We start from the raw sequence: 27219 nt of genomic DNA, 5'->3' as shown, positions 1-27219 counted from the left end.
CTACAATGGCTGTATCATTCTACAGCTACACCAACAATGCACTAGTGTTCTTATCTTCCCATAACTCCTCCAACATTGATAATTCCATAATCCTTGTAATATTAACTTTTCCTATCTTTTATAGGACAAAGTTTCTCAACCTGGGGTCAGTGAACTTGTGTTTTTTAAAATACACTTTGATAAACCTATTTTAATATAGATCATTTCCTTTGTAATCCTATGTATTTTTTATGTATTTACAAACAATATTCTGAAAAGAGGTCTAGAGATTTCATTAGACTGTCAAAGAGGCTCATAATAAAATTATAAAAAGCCCTGCTCTGGGCAGAGATGGGGTGGGGGAGGGTTGTTGAGCATAGTAGTGGAATTGAGGAGGGCAGAAACTTTGTAGCACATCTCAGCATAGCTACCAAAGTAGCCTTCAAGGCACAGGGCTGGTAGCCAAGGAGGGAGGATGCTACTCAACCCTCATATATTTGACACAATGGGCCAAAGACTTGATTCTTACCTTAGCTGTGTCCCTGCCAACCTCCTGACAAAGAAGTGAAGGACTCAAGATAAAGAATGAGTCATATTTTTCAGACATGGCCTATGTGGGAATTTGTTTGGCCTGACTGTAATTATTTATTACAAATATTTTCTTTTTCATTTCTTTCTTTAAAATGGATAGAATAGAAGTGAGAGAAAAATAAATGTTTATTAATTGAAAACTATCAATTAAATATTAATCAAATAACATAGCAAACAGAATTCTACCACTTAACCATGATCCAGGTTGACATTTTCATGAAACTTTAACAAAATCAACTTTGTTATAAAAAATTTCATTCCCAGAAGATTTCTTAACTTAATTATCTCTGAGGCAGGGAGGGGGAAGAGAAGAAAGAAAAGGGGGGGAAGCAAATTTACAAGATCACTTTATTGTGTATTTAAAAGGAACGGCAAGTTGTACATAGTGAATTTGTGGTTTCATGTACAATCATCTTTTATTGGATGATATTATGGAAATGATTGTTTTACTCCATAAATTAAAAAAAATAATTATGATGATACTGGAAACCTTTGTCAATGGGGAATATAAGATCTGACTGGCAGTATGGTGCAGTGAAGACCTTGGTTTCTTGAGCTGTATGACTATAGGCAAATCCCTTGACCTCTCTGAACTATAGTTTCTTCATCTGAAGTTGGCAAGGGTAATACCTGCACTGCTTACTCCATAGAGATATTAATATGAAGTGAACTTTAATTGATAATAAAAATATTTGTGGAAAACAGGGGCCCCAATCACCAATATTAGGAAATTCATTTATAACATGGGGCTGATTTGTCATCAGGGAAGTAAGCAATAGCAAACTATTTTGCTGTCCTTTCAAAACATGAAGCAATAGCCCAGCATCCAATTTGAGAGTTCCATAGACTTCTTCGAACTGTTTTGGGAGTCATTTGCATATAAAAGCTATAGAAAGAAATTTTATGTTGAATAAAATGTTGACCAAATTGATCCCCAAGGCCAATGAAAATGCTTTATAGGAAGCTGGAAGAACACACTCACTGGCTGAGATCATTTAGTTGAGAAAACTGAAAAATTATATAGTCATTGTTATTTTTTAGACCCACTGTTAACCCAGAAACTGAAGGTCAATGATTTTTGAAAAGCAAAGGTGAGAAACAAAAGAACCATTCATTTCCACTCTAGTTTGTTTCACTAAATCTGTGTTATCCACAATGGTTGGTGATGAGGTAGTCTAGATAATCTGGAGAGATTGTCACTATGATAATAGAGATTTCACTATGCTATTGCATAGTGAAAAGAGCCCTGGATGTTGAAACTGAAAGACCTGTGTTCAAACCCTCTTTCAGAAAGTCATCAGCCTTGTGTCCCTGGGAAAGTTGCTTATGCTCTCTAAGACTCAGTTTCTTCAGCAATGAGATGCAAAAAATAATAATACCTACTTCACAAAGTGTTTGGAAGATTTTTTTAATAAACAAGGCAATCCATCAACAATCATTTATTATTTACCTATACTGTTTGGTGCTGGGGATGCAAAGACAAAAAGTTATGATCTATTATCTGATTTCTATTCTGAGCTGAGGTCCCAAGACCTGGGTTTATATTAAGGCTCTGTTACTACAAGTATGATCTTAGACAAGTCACATGGGTTCCAGCTTCCTAGTCTACAAAATGGAGGGGCTGGACTCAATGATCTTTCGGGTCCTTTTTACTTCTCAATCCGTGATCCTATGTAGTGACAGTAATTATGATGCCTGGGACCTTGGACCAGAAAAAATGGCAAGCCCCTTTGAGGAGAGACTTAGTTCCAACATGAATTCAACTCAAATAAATAATCATTTACTAAGTGACTCCTAAATGTGCAGCACTCTACTGAGAGTTAGGGAAAATACAACATTGAGATAATAAGTCCCCTGCCCTTGTGGATTTTATGGTCTAATGAGAAGGGAGGATGTGCATATGTAATGACAGTATCACATGTCATTGTTATGGGAGGATTATGGGCTCTGGTTACCCCAGAAGTTGTTTGGGGAAGTCAATGAACTTTTTTCCTTGAAACCCCAGGAGTTTTCCCTTGAGATCAAGGAACCTTCTCCTTGAGTTTAACCAAAGGACAGGTACACCCAAAAGACATAGGCAGCACCAAGTCCAACTAAGCTAGTTCAAGGACCACCACCTTGCATTCCAGTCCTCCTCAACTCCTCAATGAGGTAATCCTGTTAGGCATGGCTGCACCGGGAAGGGACAAAGAAATCGCCAACCAGCAGACTGCTTGCTACCCACCAGGACAAAGTTACCGCCCATCACCAGATTGCCCACGACCCATCATCAAACTACCCCAACCCACCACTAGACTACTTTCAACTCCCAATAAGGGATATTTTACCCACACCATCTTAGCCCTATAAAAGGGAGCTTCCCAGGCTAGTCATGGAGGAAAGTGTTTTAAATCTTCCTCCCGGGCAGTTTCTCTTCTACCCCAATAAACTTGTTCTTTTATTCCTAAATAAGACTTGCTCAAGAGTATAATTCTTTATGGAGGAATCCTAAGGACCCATGTGCTTTCCCCCCATATTGTCATGTAGCCAGCACATTAGATGGGTACAAGACCTGGTACTATGTGAAGCAGAGGATATTCTTAAGGAGATCAGAGAAGGCATCATAGAAGAGGGAGCATTTGGGTTATGTATTCAAGGTTAGGAATTCAGCAGGTAACTCAGGGGAAAAAAGAATTCTAGGAGAAGGAAGCAGCCTGAGAAACAGGAAAAGCAAGAGTAGGTTTGCATTAGAGTTAGTCCAGTCTGGGTAGAGCATAAAGGAGAGTAGGAGCAATATAAGACACTGTTAAATAGGGGAGATGCCATGTTGTAGAAGCCTTTGAGCAGTGAAACAGAATTCAAAATGTTCTCTGTAGGCAATAGGGAAACACTTAAGATTTTTTTATTAGAAGAATATTGCTACTTGATCCATGCAGAAAGAAGGTGAATCTGGCAGCAGCATGAAAGATGGACTCAAGGAGAAAGAGAGTTGAGGTGGGAGATCTTTGAAGAGGGATGGGATATGAATCCTTGCTTTCAGTCTCCACAGATAATGCTTTCCCCATTTCAACAACTTGTTCCTAGAGTTCCAGGCTTGTTTGGGGCAACATTTTACCATAAGAATTATCTTTGGGAGGAAGTCTTCCATGTTGGGTCAGATTCATCTATTGGAGGAAATGGGTCTAATCATGATACACAGTCTGCACATCTTCCTTCAAGGATTAACTCAGATTCTGCCTCCAGCATGAAGCCTTGCATGAACTCCTCAGCTGTTAGTATTCTGCTTCAAATTGCCTTGGATTTGCTTACCTGTGTACAGATTGTAAGTGTTCTTTCATACAATGTAAGGTATTTGAAGGAGTTCTTTTGGTTTTGTATTTGTAACTTGACCATCTATCACAGTGCCTTGCACACAGTAGGGGCTTAATATATGTTTATTGACTCAAATTAAATTTTAATTCTGAATATGAGGCCTTTTCCACTGTTCAGGCAGTGGTTCGGTCAACAAGGACATTGTCGAAGAAAAAGAAATATTGATGTTACAAAGATACTGAAGACAATAACGACCCAGAATCAACTATGATTGGGAGCTTTTATTCCCTGGCTCCAGTTGGTAAGCTCCAAGACTAGCTTGAACTTAGACAGGAAATGATTTCCCATTCAAATATAATGGGCTCCATAAATATTTTACAACCCAGCCAAATCAGCAAATTGAACGACAAGCTAAACTACTTAAAGAGTTGTAAAGGTTCCCTGCTGAGGATGAAAAAAAATAAAGATGTGAATTTGTAACTAGAGGACTCCAAAAACTAATTCTGGCCCTTATTAACAATATCACCTCAAGTAAAACACTTCAAAGTTCTTGGTCTTAGCTTTCTCACTTGTAAGATCATAAGATTGGTTAAGTTTCATTGGTGTTGCCAGTTCTCCATCTGTCTGTCTCTCTCTCTCTGTTTCTGTCTCTCTCTAATTTTCTCTCTAGTACTTATTTTATCATGACAAGAAAAATTATATGGTAATAGTGTTTGACTTTAGTACTATCAATCAGTTACAGTAACAATAATACAACTTTCAAAGATCCTCGAATCAGGCATCTAGAGAAAGAATGGAAAACCCTTCAAACATAGACTATCACAGTTAAAGGGGACTTTGGTAGATAAAATATCAAAACATCAAATTTGAGAGCTAGGACTGACAATATTAGAACACAGAATGTCATAGCTGACATGGGAAACTTGGAACACACAATGCCAGAGCATGGAATTTTATACCTGAAAGGGATTTTTGAAGGCAGAATGTGAGATCATAGAATGTTAGAGCTGAAAGAGTCTCAGAACACACAATGTTAGATCATAAAATGTTAGAGCTAAAGGAAAGACCTTAGAACAGAATGTTAGGGCATAAAATGTTAAACTTGAAAGTGGTCTTTGAAGGCAGAATGTTAAATGACAGAATGTTAAAGCTGAAAGGGATCTTATAACAAAATGTTGGCTTATAGAATTTTAGAAGTGAAAGAGATGTCGTTGTTGCTGCTGTTCAGTCATTGCCTTGTGTCTGACTCTTTGTGACTTCGTTTATGGGTTGTTGTTTTTTTTTTGGGGGAGGGGTTGGCAAAGATACTGGAGTGGTTTTCCATTTCCTTCTCCAGCTCACTTTTACAGATGAGGAAACTGAGGCAAAAAGGGTTAAGTTGATGTGGGATGGCATTAATTGATCAGATAGATTGTGAATCATCCCAAAAGAATTACAAGACTCAGTGACTCAGTTTCCCAAGTTTTATTGCAATAGTGTGACCACAGGGAGAGCAACATGGAGGTATCTCTTCAATAGGGAAAGGAAAGACAGTTATTGCCATCCCATATCAGAGTGACTTTCCCAGAGTAACACAGCTTATTAAGTGTCTAAGGTTACATTTGAACTCACTTAGATGAGAGATGCTAATGGTCACCAAACCTGATCTTTTACTTTTATAAATGAAGAAACAGAGTTAATGAAGTGGAATCCCTAACTTCAAACAGAAAGAAGAGGTGAACCCAAGTCTTCTAGCTCCAGAATAGTCTTCTTAAGTGGTGCTACACTGCCTCTGAATGTTCAATTAAAAATAATTTTATAAAATTCTCAATTTAGTGAGCAAAACATTCAGATACATGTTACCTTTGATTTTAGTTACTAAGGAATCAATAATCGATTCTATTTACTTTTTGATTTGGGATAGAAATGATAATAGAGAAGAGAGGAAGCATATGGTAGAGTGAATAGTGGACCAGCTTAAAAGTCAGTGAGATCTGGGCTTGAGTACCACATCCAACACATTTTAGCCACGTGTCTATGAGCAAGTCATCTAACATCTCAGTGCCTTGGGCAACTCCATATGATTTCAAGTTGCAGATTTCATTGACTTAAACTCATGGAAGGAGTTCTCTAAATCAATTAAATCATGGGTCTAAATAGCAACAGCAAATCATATGAGATAACCTGACTAATCATAATCTAGTGATCACTCAATTACAAAATTATTGATGTATTTCCCACACATAATTTAAGTAGGTCCATGCATTTCCACCCATTTTTAAGAAACACAGCCAAGAAACAGCACCATGGCTGATTTATACTAAAGTATTCTTAGGAAATATGCAACTTAAGGTGCTTAGGGGCAGCTAGCTGTTACAATGAATAGAGAGCTGGGTCTCGAGTCAGGAAGAATTATTTCCTGAGTTCAAATATGGCCTCAAACACTTACTAGCTGTGTGACCCTGGGCAAGTCATTTAACCCTGTTTTCCTTTGTTCCTCATCTGAAAAAAATGAGCTGGAGAATAAAATGGCAAACCACTCCCATATGTCTGCCAAGAAAACCCCAAATGGTACCATGAAGAGCCAGACATGACTGAAACAACTGAATGACAATAACAATAAGGAACTTAAGCTACATAAGTCATTTTTATCAAGGAGTCTGAAATGAAGCAAGAAAAAAAGATTAAAACATTTCTCCTGCATTAAGTGTTATATGGGATGACCTGTGAGGGAGAATATACATAGAAATTTAGGTAATGTATAAAAGATATTAATAAGATTTCATTTAAAGAAAACTCCTCAAACTGTGTTGCTTTCTATTTATGAGTGATGCAGTGCTACAATTTCTGAATAATTTAAATTGAGAGTCACTCCAAGGGCAATGGAAAAGTTCATGGATGGTATGAGCTGGCTTTGGCACATTATCAACCAAGGACTGCATGGGGAAAAAAGGCATAATAAATGCTCATAAGAGAGCTGTATGAACAAGAAGATAGGCTAGTAAGAGATAAATATTGAATGGTCTGTGTGTTCCTCTGGTATCCATGGATCAGGCAGTCAGTCAATCAATCAAACATTTATTAAGTGCCTTTGTCAAGGGTATAAAGTAAGGTTCCTAATATATTGGGTGGAGTGGATATATAACATTCATGGGAGGACCAGGAGAAGAATCTCATGGGATAGGAAGGTATGGATGGATTTAATTTTGTTCCATTGGAATGAGAAAAGTTTTTGTAACAAAATGTTTTTTTTAATCTCTGTCTCAGGACTTTTTGAAATCCAGATATAAGTAGCTTTTTCAAATTTAACATAAACTTTATTTTCTCTTAGAAAAATTTCTAAACTAAGATCTTTTTGTTATGAGCTGGCTACCTCAATTGAATGGGCCTCGGTACCACAGAAGTTTTCTGGGGTAAATCAAAGAACCTTCTTCTTGAGAAACTAAACCAAAGGAAAGACACATCTAAAGAGATAACTGGCACCAGATCAGGACTGAGCTAGCTCCAGGACCACTACCCTTCATTCCAGTCTCCTCCACCACTTAGGGAGCTGTGGCTGTTGCCTTTGTGGCATGGGAGGACAGAGATGGCTTGAGAGATCTAGAGCCGTCCCTTACCCAACTTCCCCCAGCCACCACCAGTGGGGGATGGTCCTCCCCCATAAGGGTACTTTCCATAGTCAGATGATCACCTCATTGGACCACCACTGGTTCTCTATGAAAGGATTTCCCTGTCTCCTCCTTGAGGAGAAAGGTATCTCAGAGAGTCACGCTTCTGCGCCATGCCTTCTCCCCATGAAAAATCCAAGGATTTCTCTCTTGGTTTCCCTTCCCTAGCACCTAAATAAACTATTATTTTATTCTAATTGGATTTGTGTGCAAGAGTGTGTAGTTCTTTAAAGAGGAATTCCTAAGAACCCCTAGCCCAAACCTCCACCTATTTTCACCACAACACTTTGGAAATGATCCCAAAATAGCACATGAAACTCACCGTTAGGTGGGTTTCTACAAATGAAAAGGGAACGGTTGACTAAGAAATATCATTCATAAAAAATTGGTTCCCTTCTTTTCCCACAGCCACTACACTAATGCATACCCTCATCACATTCACCTGAACGTTCTCAATAGCTTCCCAATTGAACTCTTCATCTTAAATATCTATCTACTCCAATTCATCTTCCAAACAGCTACCAAAATGCTTTTCTTACACCAAAGGTCTGACAATGACAACATCTACTAAATGAGCTCCATTATAGATGAACTCCACAAGGGGCTCCCTATTATTTCAAAGATCAAATAAAAAGTCTTTGCTTTAGTATTAAAGTCCTTCACTATCTAGCCCCAACCTACCTTTCCAGTCTTATCACCCATTCTTTCCCTTCATAAACACTCTGGGCCAGCCAAACTGGCCTTCCTGCTGTTCCTCACACTTGTCATTCCATCTCCTATTGTGGTGTATCTTCTCCACAACTGCTTGGTGTGCCCTTCTTATCCCTTTGGGAGCCCTTTGGAATCACTAGTTTCCTTCAAGGCTCAGCTCAGATAGCATCTTCTACTTTGGGAGAGCTTTATGTTATTTTGTGGCAGGGACTCCTTTGGTAATCTGGTTGAAAAATATAGGTACTGGGGCAGGTAGGTGGCACAGTGGATAGAGCACCAGCTCTGGATTCAGGAGGACCTGAGTTCAAATCCAGCCTCAGACACTTGACACTTACTAGTTGTGTGACTCTTGGCAAGTCACTTAACCCTCATTGTCCCACCAAAAAAAAAAAATATATATATGTACCTCAGAATGTTTTTAAATGTATAAAATAAAATACATAGGATTAGAAAGGAAACCAATTATATTGAAATACTATTAAAATGGAAAAAATATTGAAATATATGCATATATGTAATAAAATACACAATTATATTGAAACAGGTATGTCACATACACTCATATGTATATATATATTTACATGTATGTTTGTATTATATACATATACACAAATATGTGTGTTTATATATATATATCTTAACATAGGCACACATATCTTTCTCCATGCATACATATCTGTATTCTGTATATAGATATAGATGTAGATATATTTATCTCCCCTCTCCCTACCTTTTCCTCTCTTTCTCTCTCTCTCTCTCTCTCTGTGCCCTACTCCATTCTTCCTCTCCCCTCTCTTTTCACAGATTCCAGGTTAAGAAACCCTGCTCTGTATGAAACTTTTCCTGATCTCCCCAGATACTAGTGCCTCCCCCACCCAAATGACCTGGTATTTATTTTGTATAGATATATGCACATATACATATATACATATGTATATATATATTAATATATAAACATAAATATATATTATATATGTGTGAATTTGTTTGTAGTATGTTGTATCACCCAGTGACATTTTAATATTATAAGCTCTTTGAAATAGGGAACTATCCCTTTGGCCAGTGATCCCCCCTGCTCTTCTAGGCCCTCAAAGTCCTGGCCAGACTGGGTGGTGTGATTCATCTTCAATTCAACTGTCAGTTTGTGCACACCCCACTGCTATGGCATTTACGTGAAGGATGGATTGGTGAGGAGGACTAGAAGCTGGAAGATGAATGGGTGGTGGACAGGGGAGAATAGTCTATATGAGTAATAAAAAGCATCTGAATTAGAGTAGTGGCCTAATGAATACATAGAAAGGTAGGGATGAGAGTAGATCAAAGGGGAGGCATGTGAAACACCACAGAGATAAAAATATACAAGATGTGGCTACTGATCAGATGGGGGTTAGGGGATGGAAGAAAGAAAGATGAGGATGAACAGATCTTCCTTTGTGCCCTCCTGGCTCTCCCTCTTACTGCATTATGATATCTCAACCACAAAATCTATTGACACCATAGCAAGAACACTGCTTCTAGAGCAGAGTGACTTGGGTTTGAGTCCAGTCCCTGATGCTTATCTATATGACAATCTCCCTTGGCCTCAGTTTCCTTATCTGTAAAATGAGGGGATTGAACAAGATGGCCTTTAAGCATCTCTTCCAGCTAAGTCTCTAATGCTATAATTGGTGTCTTAGTCTTCATGGGTTTCGGTTTCTTCACCTATAAAATGAGATGAATGAACCAGATGACATCTCAGGTCATCTGGTTCATTCATCTCATCTATTCTCTTCTGTAAACAGAGAACCAGTCCTTGGGAGGGAGCTGATCTTTACCCCTAGATTAAAAGTGCTTAGCCTGGGGACTGGGGCCTTGTTTTTTTTCAGTATCTGGATAAATATATTTAAATATAATTGGTTTCCTTTATAATATTATGTATTTTATTTCATTCATTTAAAAGTATGAAAGGGGTCCATAAGCTTCATCACACTGCAAAGGTTGGGATGGGGGAAGGATTCATCACACACACACACACACACACACACACACACACACACAAATAGCTAATGACTAGAATCTATGTAACACCTTAAAGTTTGCAAAGCACTTTACACATATTATCTCATTTTATACTTGCAACAGCTCTGAGAGTTAGATGCTATTATTATCTCCATTTTACAGATAAAAAAATCTGAGGCAAACAGGAGTTAAGTGACTCACCCAGGGTTACACAGCTGGTAAGTGTATGAAATTGGATTTGAACTCTGGTTTTTCTGACTCTTTGTCCAGTGCTCTATCCATTGTACCACCTAGACCCTACCTTCATACATAAAGAAAGAGTCTCATTTCAAAAGAATACAGTTTAGACTTTTGACTTTGAAAGCTTAACGGAACATATCTGAGTCAGGGAATTTCACAAGGGAATGCCAAATAAATGTTCAGGGTAGTCCATTATTTAAGCCAATATTTACCTCCACCAAGCTTCACCAAATTCATTAGTTTTACAAATGTATTAGTGTTTTCCCCCCTAGAGGAAAGCAGCCCACTAGGAACTTGAGCTACAGACAATAACAATATGTTCTGCAACATTTCTTGCTTGTGATTTGAAAGGCCCCTGGAAATAGCTTTGTATTATTGCTGCCTTTAAAAAAATCTATAACATGTACCTGACATTAATACTTTAATATTGGGTAGCTATAGTGAGGATTACAGAGCATTAGAGCAATTTCTAATTTCTTTTTATTTGCAGGATTGTTTTTTCCTCCCTCCTCTTAAAAGTGAGAAGCCCAAGCAATGTAGTTGTGGATTATTATCCACTATTCATATTGTTTCTTTTGAGCATCATCTCTGCATGGAGATGAAGGGGAGAACAAATCCTCCATTTATAGAGATTGAATCAAGGAGGGGAAGCTTTGAAGCCAAGGCTGCAGAGGAAGGGGATGTGGGGAGGGAGAGAGGGGATGTGCTGAGACGACAATGGAGTATTCAGCTGACATTGTTTAGTTTGCCTTTGGATCTGTTATTTCTGGTATATAGAAATGGACTTTCATGGTGTTTCTCCTGGCCTTTCTGATGTCACTGGATTCCTAGGGTGACAAGTAAAGTAGAGGAAACCTACATTTACTTTTAAAAATACTTCATTCTTCCACCCAATTCTGACCAGAAGATATGAGGGAAAATTTTCGTAGGCTATAACATAGTGAAAAATTATCCTTCCTCATGAAAAAAGGCATTCATATTCATAGTGTTTTAGATCTAGAACTGGAAGGGATGTCAGAAATCATTTAATCCAACTGCATTTTTAAAAACTAGGGAATCTGAGGCCCAGAACCAGTCAGTAACTTGTTTAATTGACAGAGGCAGGATTGGAAACTAGACCCTCCAAGTTCAAAACCATATGATTCATCCATTCCTCCCCTGATTTCTTTTTGGAGGCAATCAGGATTCAATGACTTTCTTAAGGTCATACAGCTAGTAAGTGTCTGAGGCTGTTTTTGAACACAGGTTCTCCTGACTCCAGGACTGGTGTCTAAACACTGTGCCACCTAGTTACCCTTTCCTCCTATTTTCAATAGACTCACAGATGCCACTATTGATCTTGGCCTTCCTCTTATGTTGCACAGATCATGGCATCATAGATAAGAAGCAGGATTTGAATCCATGTCCTCTGAGTCCAGGGACAGTGCTTTTCTTATCATATCAGACTGTTTCCAGGTATCCAGGATCTCTTGCTGTTTAAAAGTGAAAACGATGAGGTGATCACATACCAAGAGTGATGGAAGATCATGCATCTTCGCTGTATCAGAAAGGAGTGAGGAAGACCCCCAGAATATTATTAGGTACATCTCTGTGTCAAACATAGGGGATGTCATGAACAAGAGTTGTATGGATGGGTTCTGATCTGCATTAATGGGGAAGGGGAATATGCACATCAGTGAGGTCACGTATCCATTGGAGGATGTGGAAGCAAAGTTTTAGGGTATCATTTGGATGGTATTTTATTTTGTGATATACTCTTCTTTCAAGTAATTAAAAACTACATTGAAATCACACTTTATCTAAGTGCACATATATTACCTATGTATGATTGCTTACCATCTCAGGGATGGGGAAGGGAAGGGAGGGAGAGAATTTGGAATTCAAAACTTTAAATAAAAATGTTTATTAAAATATACTATATTATTTAAACTTTTCATTGACTCAGATTTTTCACTGATTTGGCTTTTCCTTCCATATCTTTTGGAGTTAGGCTTTTTTTTTCTTCCACTGCAGGGAATTTTCCAATTGTGTTTTGTTGTCCATGTTCCACTCTACTGTTTAGCCTAAGATAAAGTAACCGTGGCCAACTTCTGGTAAATATCTGGTAACTGTTTAGAGAGCCTTCCCAATGCTAATGCAATAGATCCCAGATTCTCTGTAAAGTGGAACTTGAAAAATGACAGATTGTCCTTCCTTTTATCCCTTTACTTCTTTATTTGTCAGGGTGCACTGTGGGTCTCCAAGGGAATGTGAAATCACTTGAATTTCTTATTCCACAAAATATGGTTCTAGAGGGTACCTCCCTAGGTAATAAAGGTGAAAAGGAGAAGAGATTAACAGCTCACTAATTCTGGTTAAGGGAGATAAGCAAGACAGGCAATTCAGCCCTTAAGGGATGTTGTCTCAAAAGTTGCATTGTTTGTTTGTCAGAATATTTTGAGTAATATTCTCAGTTCCTGACTTTTTAAAACCTAAGCAGAAACATCTGGAACCATAAGTGAGAAGAGCAAGAGAGTGAGAGAGTGAGAGTAGAAGAAGGAGGAGGAGGAGGAGAAGAAGAAGAAGAAGAAGAAGAAGAAGAGGAAGAGGAAGAGGAAGAGGAAGAAGAAGAAGAAGAAGAGGAAGAGGAAGAAGAAGAGGAAGAAGAAGAAGAAGAGGAAGAGGAAGAAGAAGAAGAAGAGGAAGAAGAAGAAGAAGAGGAAGAGGAAGAAGAAGAAGAAGAGGAAGAAGAAGAGGAAGAGGAAGAAGAAGAAGAAGAAGAAGAGGAAGAAGAAGAGGAAGAGGAAGAAGAAGAAGAAGAGGAAGAAGAAGAGGAAGAGGAAGAAGAAGAGGAAGAGGAAGAAGAAGAAGAAGAAGAGGAAGAAGAAGAAGAAATTATAGGGAAATTTTATGTCATATAATTTGTGATTTTAAAATTTTCTTAATGTTTTTTAACATGATCGTCAATTTCCCAACATTTCACCTCTCCTGTTATCATGACTTGGGCTCAAATCACACTTTTCACAGTTGTTAGGTCCCAGATTTTGGGCAGGTTACTTAACCACAATCATTTTTAGTTTCTATATCTGTAAAATCGGGATTATAATAAACAAATCTCCTGGGGTTGTTCTGAGGATCAAATGAAATAACTTCGACAGTATGCTATGTAAATTCTGGGTATTATTATTATTATTATTATTATTATTATTATAGTGGCCCAGTTCATGTCAATCATTGCATTTTTAATTGTTTTTGTCAATTTGCTGGGAGAGGTGAAACCTCATAGTTGGTTTTGCATTTTTCTTATAAGTGATTTGGAACATACATATGCTTGTTGATTAAATTTCTTTTTTTAAACTGTTTCCAATGATCATGGTGTATTCCTGAACTGTTGGTACTAGACTCCATTTTTAGAAATCTACTTGTATTTTTAAAAATTCTTCCTTATGGAAGCAAATAATCTAATTTTATGAAAAGAACACTATTTAGAGTCAGATAACAGACCTGGATTCAAATCTGGTCTCTTAAGAATATGTGGCTTTGGACAACACACTCACCAGCTCTCGGGATCCTCATCTGCACAATGGAGAGGTTGGATTAGTTTATCTCTAAGGTAGCTGCACGTGAATTTATAGAGTAACATGGGAGATGCTGGCAAAGGGCCGCCCAACACAACACACTCACATCAAAGAAGTTATTATGCTCTATGAGGAAAAAAAAGAACAGTAAAGTAAGTCTGGAAAGTTTGGTAGCAGATAGATTTTGGACAGCCTTGAAAAACTCAATGAGGAGGCAATAGCTTGTTGAAGGTTTGGGGTAGGGGCATGTCGTGGTCAGAGCCGGACTATGTAGGAAGATGATTTTGAAACTTTGTGGAAGATGGATTGAAGATGAAGAGAGACTAATCTAACCACATGACACAATGTCAGGAAATAATCAAATGGACGTGTGGATGGAAGAATGGATGGCTGAGGTCAAAACCCCCCAAATTTAATTGAGATCGTAAGTCTAAAAAAAATGACAAATGTGTTGGTAAAATGTCATCTTTCACATCCAGAGTGAAGTTAAAGCTATAACTAGCCAAAATAAAAAAGATGCATCCTCAGGGTTTTGCTTTCAAATAAGTGTACAACAATCTATTTTTAAGGTAATAGCAAAACAATAGAATCTGTCACTGTGCTTCGTTATTTCCTTCAGGGCAATCTAGAATATTAGCCTACTGTGTAGGTCATTCACAAACACAATTAAATAATTAGAAAAATCAAAGAAATACCCCCATACTTGTTACTATGAAGAAATTGACTTCTGTCTGTCTTCTTAAATGGAAAAGGGTGAGTAAATTCCCCACCAAGGCTCTCCAGAGAGCAGGCCAAGGCATTCTCATTTAATTAGTCCAAAGGCACAATTCAACAAGCAATACAAATAGAACTTCACCTACCCAACCAAATGGGCATTTCTATAGTTCTTATCCATGTCTAGCTTTTAGCAATACCCTTAGACCACTTCCTGGACATTTTCTTTTCATTACAGATGAGAGGGGACTGGATCCTAAGAAAGAGAGGGTACTGTAAAGAGTTGTTACTAGGTAAAATTAAAGCTAGAAAGCAAAACCAAAAAAAAATCTGATTAGAAACTGCTAATAGGTTCAGAAAGGAGCAGGATATAAAATAAATCTACACAAACAGTTGGTATATATGGATGTGTGTATATTTATATATGTATATATGTGTGTGTATCTTTATCAATGACAAAAAGGAGAAAATAAAAAAAGAGAAATCCTTATTTAAAGTAACTATAAAATTTACAAACTACCCACAGTCAGTCTACTAAGATAACTTTAAGATTCATATAAATGCTATTATAAAACATTTATTACAGAAATAAAGGAAGACAAATAATTCAGAGTAAATTAATTGCTCATGGTTGGTCTCAACCAATATACTAAATATGATGATAACTTAATTTACAAATTTAGTGATATACCAATTGAATTAACTAGGGATTATCAAATACAACAACACAACATAGTGAAATTAATTTGGGGGAACAAAAAGTTTGGGATCTCAAATACAACAACACAACATAGTGAAATTAATTTGGGGGAACAAAAAGTTTGGGATCTTAAGGCAAATAATTGTAAGGTAAAAAAAAAGAGAATTTTATTCCCAGACCTCAAACTATATAAAAAAAAGCTGTGGTCATCAAAACTGATTTGTACTAGTTAAATATATAAAAGCACATAAGTAGTACTAAGAAGGTAATAAAAAATCATAAATAATAAAACTAATGAGCCTGGGGAACAAATTATTTGAGGAAGGACTCCAAAAAAGGGTGGAAGGGAGAAGGAAGGAAATTAGGAAACAAAGAAAGAATGAAAGTAGGAATGTAAAAAGGAGCAAAACAGTTTGGGAAAGAAAGAGAGGAAGGAATAAAGAATGTAGTTGGAGAAGAAGGAAGGAAGGAAGGAAGGAAGGAAGGAAGGAAGGAAGGAAGGAAGGAAGGAAGGAAGGAAGGAAGGGTGATAAAATAATGGGATTTAGCAGATACTCAAAGACCCACCTGGAGATTAATCTAGACTGATTGAATCAAGTGAGAGTGATTGACTGCTGATTAGATGGCTATGCAGCGGCCAGGTCCTTATGACAGGCCTGGGGCTGGCAGAGGCTATAACAGCATTGGTAGAGAAGCTGGGTTTGAAAGAATGAGGTGAGGTGCCTACGGTGGAAGGTATGGAGGCTGTGATGACTACAATGGATATAATGATGGCTATGGCTTTGGGTCAGATAGATTTGGAAGAGACCTCAATTACTGTTTTTCAGGAATGTCTGATCACAGATACGGAGATGGTGGGTCCACTTTCCAGAGTACGACAGGCCATTGTGTGCACATGAGAGGATTACTATACAGAGCTACTGAAAATGATATTTACAATTTTTTCTCACTACTCAACCCTGTTCAAGTACACATCGAAATTGGACCTGATTGGAGAGTGACTGGAGAAGCAGATGTTGAATTTGCTACTCATGAAGATGCTGTGGCAGCTATGGCAAAAGACAAAGCACATATGCGGCACAGATATGTAGAACTTTTCTTGAATTCTACAGCAGGAGCAAGCAATGGTGCTTATAGTAGCCAAATGATGGGAGGCAGAGGAGGACTTGAGGAAGAACCCAACCAGGCTGGAACTCTAAGCTAGATAGACCTTTTCTTAACTTTCTGAACTCCATGTTAATACCTGTATGCTTTAAGAAATGTTTAATGCCCAAAGACTGGTGCTGAAGCTTCTAATTTAAGGCTGTCACACAATATAGATTTTAAGCATCACAGAAGGAAAGAAGGAAGGAAAGAAAGAAGGAACAAAAAGCTGGTAAGGTGGTTGAAACTATTTTGTGAAATTCTCTATTTGCCAAATGAAGATAAAATAGACAATTGGGACACCACTGTTCGCATACCTTACAGGGAATTTTATTTTCTTAAGCCAGATCAGCAAAACATGTTATGTTGTGAAACTAAACTACCTATCTTTTACCATACTTTGCTTTTAGAGAAGTAATGTGGCCTAACGGAAGGAAAGGGTATCCAGTTGGTATTTGAAAGATGTAGGAAACTCAGCTCCATAACCCATGAGCTGTATGACTATAATCTTCCCAAATTCTCTATGTCTTCATTTCCTTATCTTTTAAATACAGAAAATAATTCAACATTTCAAGAGGCCTTTATAGAGGACCTACTATGTGCAAAGCACTGTGCTAGCCAGTGGAGTTTTAAAAAAGGAATAGCACCTGTCCTAAAAATGTTTACATTCTGGGGGCAAGAATGGTGAAATGTAGGGACACAGCTGGTAGCAAATAAGTAAAAGAAAAAAAGTAATTTGGGGAGGAGAACCCTAATAAATGGACATATCAGATAGACAGAAAGGACAGATTGGACAGAAAGACTGTCTCTTTATAATGGTATCTGAACTGAACCTTGAAGTAACCTGCAGGATCTGAGAGGTGTAGCTGAGGAGGGAGCACTGGGGGACAGAGTACAAAGGCTCAGAGGTGGCAAGTAAAATATGGACAGTTGGGCTATTTGGTCAAACCCAATGAAGAAGCACTCTACAATTTAAATATATTTTATAAGTTGATGATTCTTTGACTACAGGATGGCATTTCTTAGCACTGCCAATTCCAACAACAACAACAGAGTTCTAGAGCATTTTCAAAAGATACAATCTAGACCAATACCAGAAAAAAAAAATACCAGTGAATCCTCATTTTAGAACTCACATACTAAAAATATCCTTCTCTTTTCCCATAAACTTCTGGAATTCAAAGGGCTAAAAGTTACAGGTGTTCAATTTTTAAATTAGGAACTTCCATTCATATTATTCTGGAATTAAACCAGTATTTAAAAGACTTCAACGTAGGTGCAGAGAATCACTTATACTTGTGGTGTCAAACAGATCCATGTGACTGCATACTGACTTAGAAAACCACAAATTAACATTATGTTATTTGGTATTTTTTTCTTTTTGTTAAACATTTCCCAATGTCATTTTAATCTGGTTTGGGGAGTTTTGCAGGCTACTTGCTTCAAGTGGGTTTTGGGTTCAACACCTCCAACTTGCATTTTCTCTGTGTAATGTTAAGGAATCACATAATCTCAGTTTGATAAAGAACTGTGAATGACTTGACTGTTCTCAACAATACAATGATCCAAGACAATCCCAAAGGACTATTGATGAAACATACTATCCACCTCCAAAGAAAGAACTGATATTGATGGGACAGACTGAAGCATGCTATTTTTCACTTTCTTTCATTTTTTTCTTTTAATCAAGTTTGCTTGTAAAAAATGACAAATATGGTAATGTTTTACATAATCATACATGTATAACCCATATATGATTGTTTGCCACCTCAGGGAGAGAAGAGGGGAGGGAAGGAAAGAGGGATAAAAATTGGAACCCAAAACTATAAATAAAAATTTTTTTTTTCAAAAAAAAAAAGAAAGTGATCTCTTAGGTGAATTTATTCAATTGGTACCTTGACAAGAATCTCACTTACAACATCCTTGAAAAGTGATTAAAGTGCTTGAAAAATTCTAGGAAGGGGGAAATTCCCAAGGAAGCCCATAAAACTTTGAGATGTTTGAAATTGTTTGCTTACCACCAAGCCTAAAGCCAACTTTACAACTCCCACTCCTAGTTCTGCTGTCTTGGGCCAAGCATAATTTACTATGGACTTTGGAGGTAAGGGACCTAATTAACAGGCCCACAATCCCCACAGACAACAGTACTGGACAAAGTATTATGAAACCATGACTTTGTATTTGTTCATGTATTTGTTCAGTGAGTCTACCCTGGAAGAGATATTGTGTGTTCCTTCAAAATAATCTTTTGAAAACATATTTATTGAGTACAGTGAGTACTGACTTTTCATTCTTCTCTTTCAATTGTTTCCATTTCTTTAAAGAGCAAAGCAATTAGTTGATGCTATGAATCACCAAACACATTTTCATGCCTCAAACTCTCATTTGAGTGATCAGGGATGCAGGCACGACCCACACAAAGCAGACAACTTTATTGGAAGTTGATTTTTCCCTTTGATTTTTCTTCTTACTCCTCATGCCCCATAGCACAGATTACCAACTTCTTTCTTATTAACAACACACATTCTAATTTCCCTCCTCCAGGTTATGATTTATTTTCAATTAAAGTAAATGAAATTTTTCTTCAGTATTTTTAAAAGGAATTTCATAATGCTCCTTCCCAGTGAAGGATATAGGCTGTTCAGTGAATTGCAATCTCAGCATAAGTATAGAGTAGGTAACAATCTTAATGAGCTCTTCACCTGCATTGAGAAGGCAGATCACCCCAAGAAGCAAGATATTAATCTCATTGCATATTCCCTGATCAGACTAAATCAGGAGTATTTTGTTCATTTCTAGGACCACATTTTAGGAAGGAAGATGGAGATTCTCAGAAAAAAGGTAACAGAAAAGGTGAAAGGTCTACAGTCTCTGCCACATGGGGATGTTTACTCTACAGAATAGAAGATATAGTGGAGAGATGACAGTTGTCTTGAAGCTTCTGAAAAGCCCTCTCTCCTGATTGGTGAGTCCTTCCCCCAAGACAGGATTTCATGAGGTGCCTATTGGCCCCATTATCTGGACTTCACCTCTTCCCCAGTATCCTTCTAACCTGGAGATATCTCCATCATCTCTCTTGATTGGTGAGTCCATGACCTGATCCACCATTTCATGAGGTAACTAGGCCATGCTAATTCTACTCCTGGTTCCAATTCACACTCCTGAATCTTCTTAATCTCTTCACCAGTAGCTTTGTTCTTCATTCCCATTTCCAGCCCTATATGGTCTAACTCTATCTTTGTTGCTTCTGTTTCTATCCAAGCACTTAGTACAGTGCCTGACATGTAGTAAATTCTCAATAAATTCCATATCTATCTTTCTATCTGTGCATCTAGCCATCTATCTATCTCTGCATCTGGAAAAGGGATAAGAATTATATTCTACTTGGCCCTGGAGAGCAGAACTAGGAAAAATGGGTGGGTTGATGTCAAGAGAGTCTTTTGCACAGGCTCAACAGTTATCCTGAATTGCACTGGGGTGCCTCAGAAAATGTGTCTTCACTTTTTGGGGATCTTTAAGCAATGGACATGTTATAAAGGCAATTCTTCACACAGAGGATGGACTACATGCCCTCTGTAGGCCCTTCCAACTTTGAAATTCTATCATTATACCAAGTACTATAGATAATGCTCGCTAGAGATTTACTTACCTGAAGACAACCCTGGCTGGAGGTTACTATGAAGCATTGTCCCCTCCTGCCATCTTTTGCCTGTATTCAGTTGGGATCTTAATCAACCCAATTCCAAAAGCAGGTTCTTTTGAACATCTGAGTTAGATAATTCTGCAAATGGAGGGTGGTGGCAATAAGAGCTTCCATTTGAATTGATAGCAGTGGGGGGTGGCAGAGTGCTGCTGTAAAGCTGTCAGATGGATCACACCATTTCATATTGATAGTGGGAAACTTGAAGAGTCAAATTATTCACTGTCAACTTCTCATTTCTTTTTCAACCTTTCTCTAGCTAGCAAGCTATCGAGAAGACCAGAAACAAGCAGCACACATTTCCTGAGCTTTCAAAGCTGACAAAGAGCTGAAACCTTGATTCAATTCACTGATTCTTGACCTAGAGCTGTATCAATGCTGTTTCTCATTATACTTATTGAGGTTCATACAATATAACTGAGAAAACATTAAGTTCCTACTATCTGAAGGATATTGTGGGAAACTCTGAGGTCATTAAGGCAAAACAAATACACACAGAAACACACAATCCAGGCCTTCAGGGAAATTTGTGTTCTACATAATGTTAATAAGACCTTAGAATTGCAAAGGACCTTAGAGGTCATCTGCTACAATTTGTTCATTTTAAAACAGGAAACTGAGAATAGAGGAAGGGAAATGACTTACCTATGGTCACACATTACATAACAGTGCTAAGACTAGGCCCTATGTATCCTGGTCATTATTCTAGTCCTCTTTCCACTATATCATAGTGCTGTTCCCTCTTAAGACTCAGCTTAGAATCAAAGATTTAGAACTATCTGGAAGGAATCTCAGAAGTCAGCTACTCAAACAGCCTCAGTTGTTGTAGCTACAGCAAAGGAAACTGACAAGCCAAGATCATCATAGGACCAAAAATTTAGACCCAGAAGGACCTTTAGTGGATTTTTAGCTCAAATCCCTCATTTTGCAAATGGGAATAATGAGCCCTAGAAAGATTAAGCATCATGTCTAAGATCCCATTGGTAATAAGCACCACAGGTGGAATTAAAATTATACAATGCTCTTCCAATTTTCCCATACTACCATTCATTACCTTACATCAGAATAAAATCATTATCAGGAGGGGGGGTCACATAAATAGGCTCAGACTTAGAATCTAGAAGAAATTTAGAGGCCATGAAGTCTACCACCTCCATTGATTTACAGAAGAAGAAACTGAGGCCCAGAAAGTTGAAGTGGTATCCCTCCTCTTCTCTTGCCATCACCAGATAATTGATTTGTGGATGAAAGGGACCTAAGAAGCCATTAATCCAACATATTCATTTTACAGATGTGAAAACTGCACCTGAAGGGAGGATATGTGACTTGCCCAAGGTCTTTCTGCTAGCAAGGGGACAGTTTTAGAGGATTTGAACCAAAGTCCTCTGCCTTCAAAGCTATTCTACTTTCCCCTATACCATGCTACCTCTTTTGTTAATCCTCTTGCCTAAGATTAAATTTCAAAAAAGATGATATATTTCCCTCAGTCACAATAGGCATATAATAAGAGAGCAGGGAATCCAGTTGCCCGCAAGTCTTGGCATCATGGAGTATATTACTGATCTCCATCACCCTGCATCCAGTTACTAAATGGGACAAAGGGAAGGACAAAAGTGAGCTGACAGCAAGCTTTGGAATTCACCTCCATCGAGTTCTCAGCAGTCAGGGCTTGAAATAGCCCAGTCTTTCTCTCCTTCTAATCAAGCCCATTTGCAATGGAAGGCAGGGGGTGGGGGAGAGGGCCTTTATTCTCTCAGTCTCCCATTAGACTAGCTTGTGTCATAATGGCCTGGCTACAGAGCATCCTAAGGGAACTCTGTGGCAGGGAATTGAAAGCCCTCCATTCATAGTTTTGGGACAGTCATTTAGAAGCACATGCATTATACCCACCAGGCTAGGAGAGAAGAAGCAATTTCCGCTTGATGGCAAATGGGGGGAAAAAGGAGGAGAAAAGGTTCATTCAAGCAGTGGGAACCAAACAAAACCAACTGGCAGACACAGCAGGCTCAGGAAGTCTCTTCTTTCCTCATAGAAACCTATTTTATTCTGCAGAAGTGCATGAAGCTGAGACACTTTCCACGTGAGAGTTTTCTAAAACACCATTTGGACACGACAAGTAGGATATGGCCCATTCAGAGTACATTGGGCAAATCCCACCATCCTCTCTATTTCCCCTGGCCATCGATGATGGGATCTGATCCAGAAACTTCCCTGGAGCCAAGTATTCCAACCTGTTCTCTAAGGAATCCTTCAACAATCAGAACTGCATAGAAATCAAAATAGATGTGATTTTAACTCTGCCCTGTCCTACCTTAATTAAATTAATGGTGGTATTATGGAGGGCTTGACTAACATTGATATCACACCTTAATGTTAGATAAACACTTTACAAATATCATTTGATCTTTGAAACAACCCTGGAGGTAGAGGCTATTATTATGCCCAATTTACAAATGGCAAAATTGAGGTTCTATGTGATTAAATGGTTTGACCAGGGACAGCTACTAAATATCTTACACCTATGAGGGAGGAATGATTATTACTCTCCTATTGCAGATAAATAAAATTAGTCTGAGGGATCAAGATTTTTGCCCTGGGTCATGTAACTATTAAGAATCTGAGGCAGAATTGAAATCTAGCTCTAGCACCTAATTCACTAGCTCATCTAGCAGCCTCTTGGTACATCTTCAAGAAATGGAATTTTAGCAAGAAGTGGTGTTCCAAGGGTTTGCCAGTTCTGCAATTAAATTTCTCTGGTCATTGTAATTGTGGGAGGGGGAAGACTGTAGAGTGGGTGCATGGTCAATTAGGGCTCCTCCCCTTTCCTTGGAACTTGGAACCTCAACACTATTCCCTACCCCATATCCATTGACAATTGTTAGGTAAAATGCAGGTGGGAGGTTGAGTGGTCAGTTATGACTTGTATTTCTGGAGGGCTGCTTTCTTAGTTCTGTAACTCATCTATTTCAATTCCTCTACCTGTAAAATCGTTCTGAGAGGCAGCCACATTGTAGTGGACTGGGAACTTGCCTCAGAGTCAGGAAGCCATGGGTTTGAATATGAGACCTGTTACACACTGTCTGTATCACTTTTTTTTTTGGCAGGGCAATGAGGGTTAAGTGACTTGCCCAGGGTCATGCAGCTAGTAAATATTAAGTGTCTGAGGACAGCTTTGAACTCAGGTCCTCCTGAATCCAGGTCTGGTGCTTTATCCACTGTGCCACCTAGCTGCCCCCCTTTCTGTATCACTTTGGGCAAGTCATCTAATATCTCAGGGCTCTAGGAAACTCTCTAGGGTTCATATCCACTGATAGAGGGAGTTTTCTCATTTGGAGTTTCCAATACTAATAAATTTAACAAGCATTTATTAAAACCAACTTTATCTCTTCCCAGAATTCTGCATTTTATCCAAACTTGAGCACTAGCTATTTTAGTTTTTTATATTTGTAGTTCCATGGCCTAAAACATAGTAAATGCTCAATAAATGTGTATTGTTAGATTGTACAAGTGAATTTACCACTTCAGGCCTGCTCTCTCCCACTGGACATGGAAAGGCATGGGCTTTGCTCTTTTTATTTGGCCCCGTCTCCCATACCAAACATGCCTACAGAAGAAAGAAGCATTTTACCATTAAATATATAGTTTTACTTCCAAGGATCTGGAACTATAGCTCCCCCATCATATACACACTGGTCCCTTATTTCAGATTCTCCTTTGCCCTTGACTTGAGTACCTCATTCTAAATGTGCAGAAGGACCAAGAAGCATAAAGTTCATAGATCTCATATTGGAATGGGGTCTCAAGGCCATTGAGTCTGATTCATCTATTTATAGATGACAAAACTGGGTCCTACAGAAGTTATATGACTTGCCCAAGGTGAGCATCAAAGGAAGGATTTCAACTCAGGTATTTAGACTCCAGGGCTAGTACTTTTCCCAGCGTATCATACTCCCTCCACTGGTCCCATCTAAACTAAATTCTCTACAGCTCTGAGTCATCAGATTGGGGTGAGTAAGCAGTTTTTCTAGCCTGTCCTCAATTTGTGAACAGGTTTTATTTCTAAAATATGCTTGTAGGTTTGTTGTAACCCAGAAGGCGATTTTCTCAAAGGAAACATGGTCATGCAGTAAGCTTCCCAAACCAGCCAACAAAGCCCATTTAACCCATTATGTATTTGAATTTCTTACCTAGACTATGGAACCCAACTACTAGATTGCTTCTGTGCAAAAAAATCATTCTTTTAATTATATGAAATTTGCTTAATGAGCAAATCTTTATTGAGCACTTACTATATGCAAGTTCCTGAAAACAGGTTCTGAATTCTAGCTCAGGATGCTTAGAACAATTCTCTCCTTTTACCTTTCTTGCCTCAACACAAAGGGAGATGAGTCACTCTACAGTCTAGCTTCAGTGGCCTCTTGCCTCACACCCAACACTCCATTTCCTGACTCAGTGTATCTTCACTAACTGTCTCTCATGCTCTCCCTCATCATCTCTGCCTTCAACATTCAGTTTAAATCCCACCTTCTACAGAAGGCCATTCCCATGCCCCATCAACTGTTAATGCCTTGTTTCTGAGATTACACATTTTAAATCTACCTAATGCTTTACATGTTGTCTCCCCCAGTAGAATGTGAATTCTAGATTGCAGGGATAGTGCCTTTTTTTGTATCCCCCAAATTTAGCACGGTGTCTGTGGCCTTACTGACTGTCAAGAGTTCAAGTGTAAAAGATCTGGGGATTTTAATGACTGTCAGCAGTGTGGCATGGAAGCCAAAAAAAGTGAATATGATCTTGGATTTGTGAGGCATCGTTTCTAGAACAAGGATGGAGAAAGTCTCGCAGTATTTTCTTCTGCCCAGACTATATCTGAAGGATTATAGCTTTGGGGACTCCATTTTAGCAAGAGTTGAGAGGATGTATGCTCTTCTTGTGGAGATGGAGAGGAAAATGACTAAATGAAGAGGGAAAGTTGAGTTTAGAGAAAAAAAATTGAATTAAGGGAATACAATTCTTTCATGGGATTAGACTTCTTCTACTTGGACTCAGAGGCCCAAGGAGCACATGGAAGCTCAACATAAGGAAGCACTCCCAAAATCCTATTCCCAAGTGGCAGCCTAGTGAGGTAACAGGTTCGCCTTCATGAAACCTCTTCAAACCAAGACAGAATGCCCACTTGGTGGGTAGAACTGGGAATGATGTCAAAACAAGATATATCCATTTAAAAAAAAAATGAAAATGTGCTTGTTCAATTGAATTTCTTTTCTCAAGGTGGGGATCTAATTTAATGGGGAGGAAATGTGTTGCTTTCAATAGTAAACAGAAAATATTAAATCATGTTACCAAGAGAATGATCAAGTGAAGCAGACTCATTTAGGATCAAATGTTGGCATAAGTTTAAGATAATGTCCAATCCTATTTTAAAGGGAAAAAACCAAATGTGTATATGAGCTCCCATTTCCAAATTTGACCACTTTTGTATTGCCCCCTGGAAAAGAGAAGCAGGATGGGTTTGGAGGATTATGTTACATATTAAGAAACAAAGAACCAAAGTAACTCATAAAACAAGAGTTAATCCTTGTCTAGAACCCCAAACTGGATTATGACTAGACTAAGCAAAAGGAAAAACCTATTTCCTAGAAGGAACTGGACACAACTAACATCTGCAAAACTACATATTGAATACAAAAAATATGGACTCTAAAAAAACTTGCCTCAACAATTGATATAATCATAATAGATGAGATTAGGTAGTTACTCATAAAGCTAGTTTAGTCATAGAGTGATGGATTTGGGATGGACACAGAATCTAAAATGCTCTCCTAAGCCACAGTGGATTTGCAACCTGTGGAATGGGTCCCCCAATTAAACATGTGTAAGATGCTTGCAGTAATTTACCCAAAACAAAGATCCCATCAAAATCTATATAGGAGGGGCAGCCAGGTGGCACAGTGGATAGAACACTGGCCCTGGAGTCAGGAGGACCTGAGTTCAAATCTGGCCTCAGACACTTAACACTTACTAGCTGTGTGACCCTAGGCAAGTCAGTAAACCCCAATTGCCACACACACACACACACACACACACATATATATATATATACATATATATATGAGCCAATGAATGACTTTAAAACATTTGGAATATTAATTTTTCTTTTAAAAAGAATTTAATAACCAAAAAAACAAAATAAAAAATTTTAATAATAGTAGCTAACATTTATGTAGTGCTTTAAGGTTTACAAAATACCTCAGAAATGTTATCTCATTTTATCTTCATAACAAACCTGGGAAGCAGATATTATCATTATCCCCATTTTATAGATGAGAAAAGTGAGGCAAACAGAGATTAAATGACTTGCCACATGTTTTATAGCTAGTGAGTATCTGTGGCTGGATTTGAATCCAGTCAGGTTTTCCAGACTCCAAGTTCAGGGTTCTATCTGCTGCACCTAGAAATCAACGAACATTTATTCACTGCCTCCTGCATGCAGAGTGTTATACTAGTCACTGTGGAAGAAAGATGTCTGTCCTTTGTGGTGAAAGAAGACAAATGATAAAAATGTCAGGGTCAAGGTACAATGTGATCATTTGAGGATCTAGTTATTAATCCATTGTTTCTGGCTTCTCTTGAGTAGGCACTGAGATGATTAGTAGCAACACAGGGCCATAGGTCTTGGGCTAGGCTAAATGTACAAGCATTCCATTACTAAGGGATGGGGAAGTTGGTGGCTTGGTTTGAGCCCTGAATGTTGAGAATTGAGTTATTAGTGTCTTTTCCTGATTTGTATCTTCCAAAGTATTCATTCATAAATTTCTTTGTAGGTAAAATTTCTTTGTAGGTAAGATGGTCTGGGAGATTCTTTCCAGCTCTATGATCCTGTAATTCATATAGTTCAATTCATCCAAATATACATAGGTGCCTAGCCTGCTAATAGGTTATGAACAT

The 27219-nt window shown here is 38.2% G+C and overlaps 2 protein-coding genes across 25 annotated transcripts in view; one reads left to right on the top strand and one right to left on the bottom strand.

The window, feature by feature from the left end:
* The window catches only part of CADPS (calcium dependent secretion activator), a 555724-nt gene that overhangs the window by 467040 nt on the left and 61465 nt on the right, over window positions 1-27219 (bottom strand). The gene's annotated exons all lie outside the window — the stretch shown is intronic.
* Window positions 16051-27219, top strand: part of LOC122745209 (heterogeneous nuclear ribonucleoprotein H-like) — a 70649-nt gene continuing 59480 nt past the window's right edge. The window contains 1 exon segment of the mRNA XM_043990421.1: window positions 16051-16582. Within this exon segment, the coding sequence (XP_043846356.1) occupies window positions 16051-16582 (532 nt within the window).

This window comes from Dromiciops gliroides, chromosome 1 (genome assembly GCF_019393635.1).
Source record: "Dromiciops gliroides isolate mDroGli1 chromosome 1, mDroGli1.pri, whole genome shotgun sequence".
Lineage (NCBI taxonomy): Eukaryota > Metazoa > Chordata > Mammalia > Microbiotheria > Microbiotheriidae > Dromiciops > Dromiciops gliroides.
The sequence above is the reverse complement of the archived record's forward strand: the minus strand, read 5'-3'. Positions and strand labels throughout refer to the sequence as shown.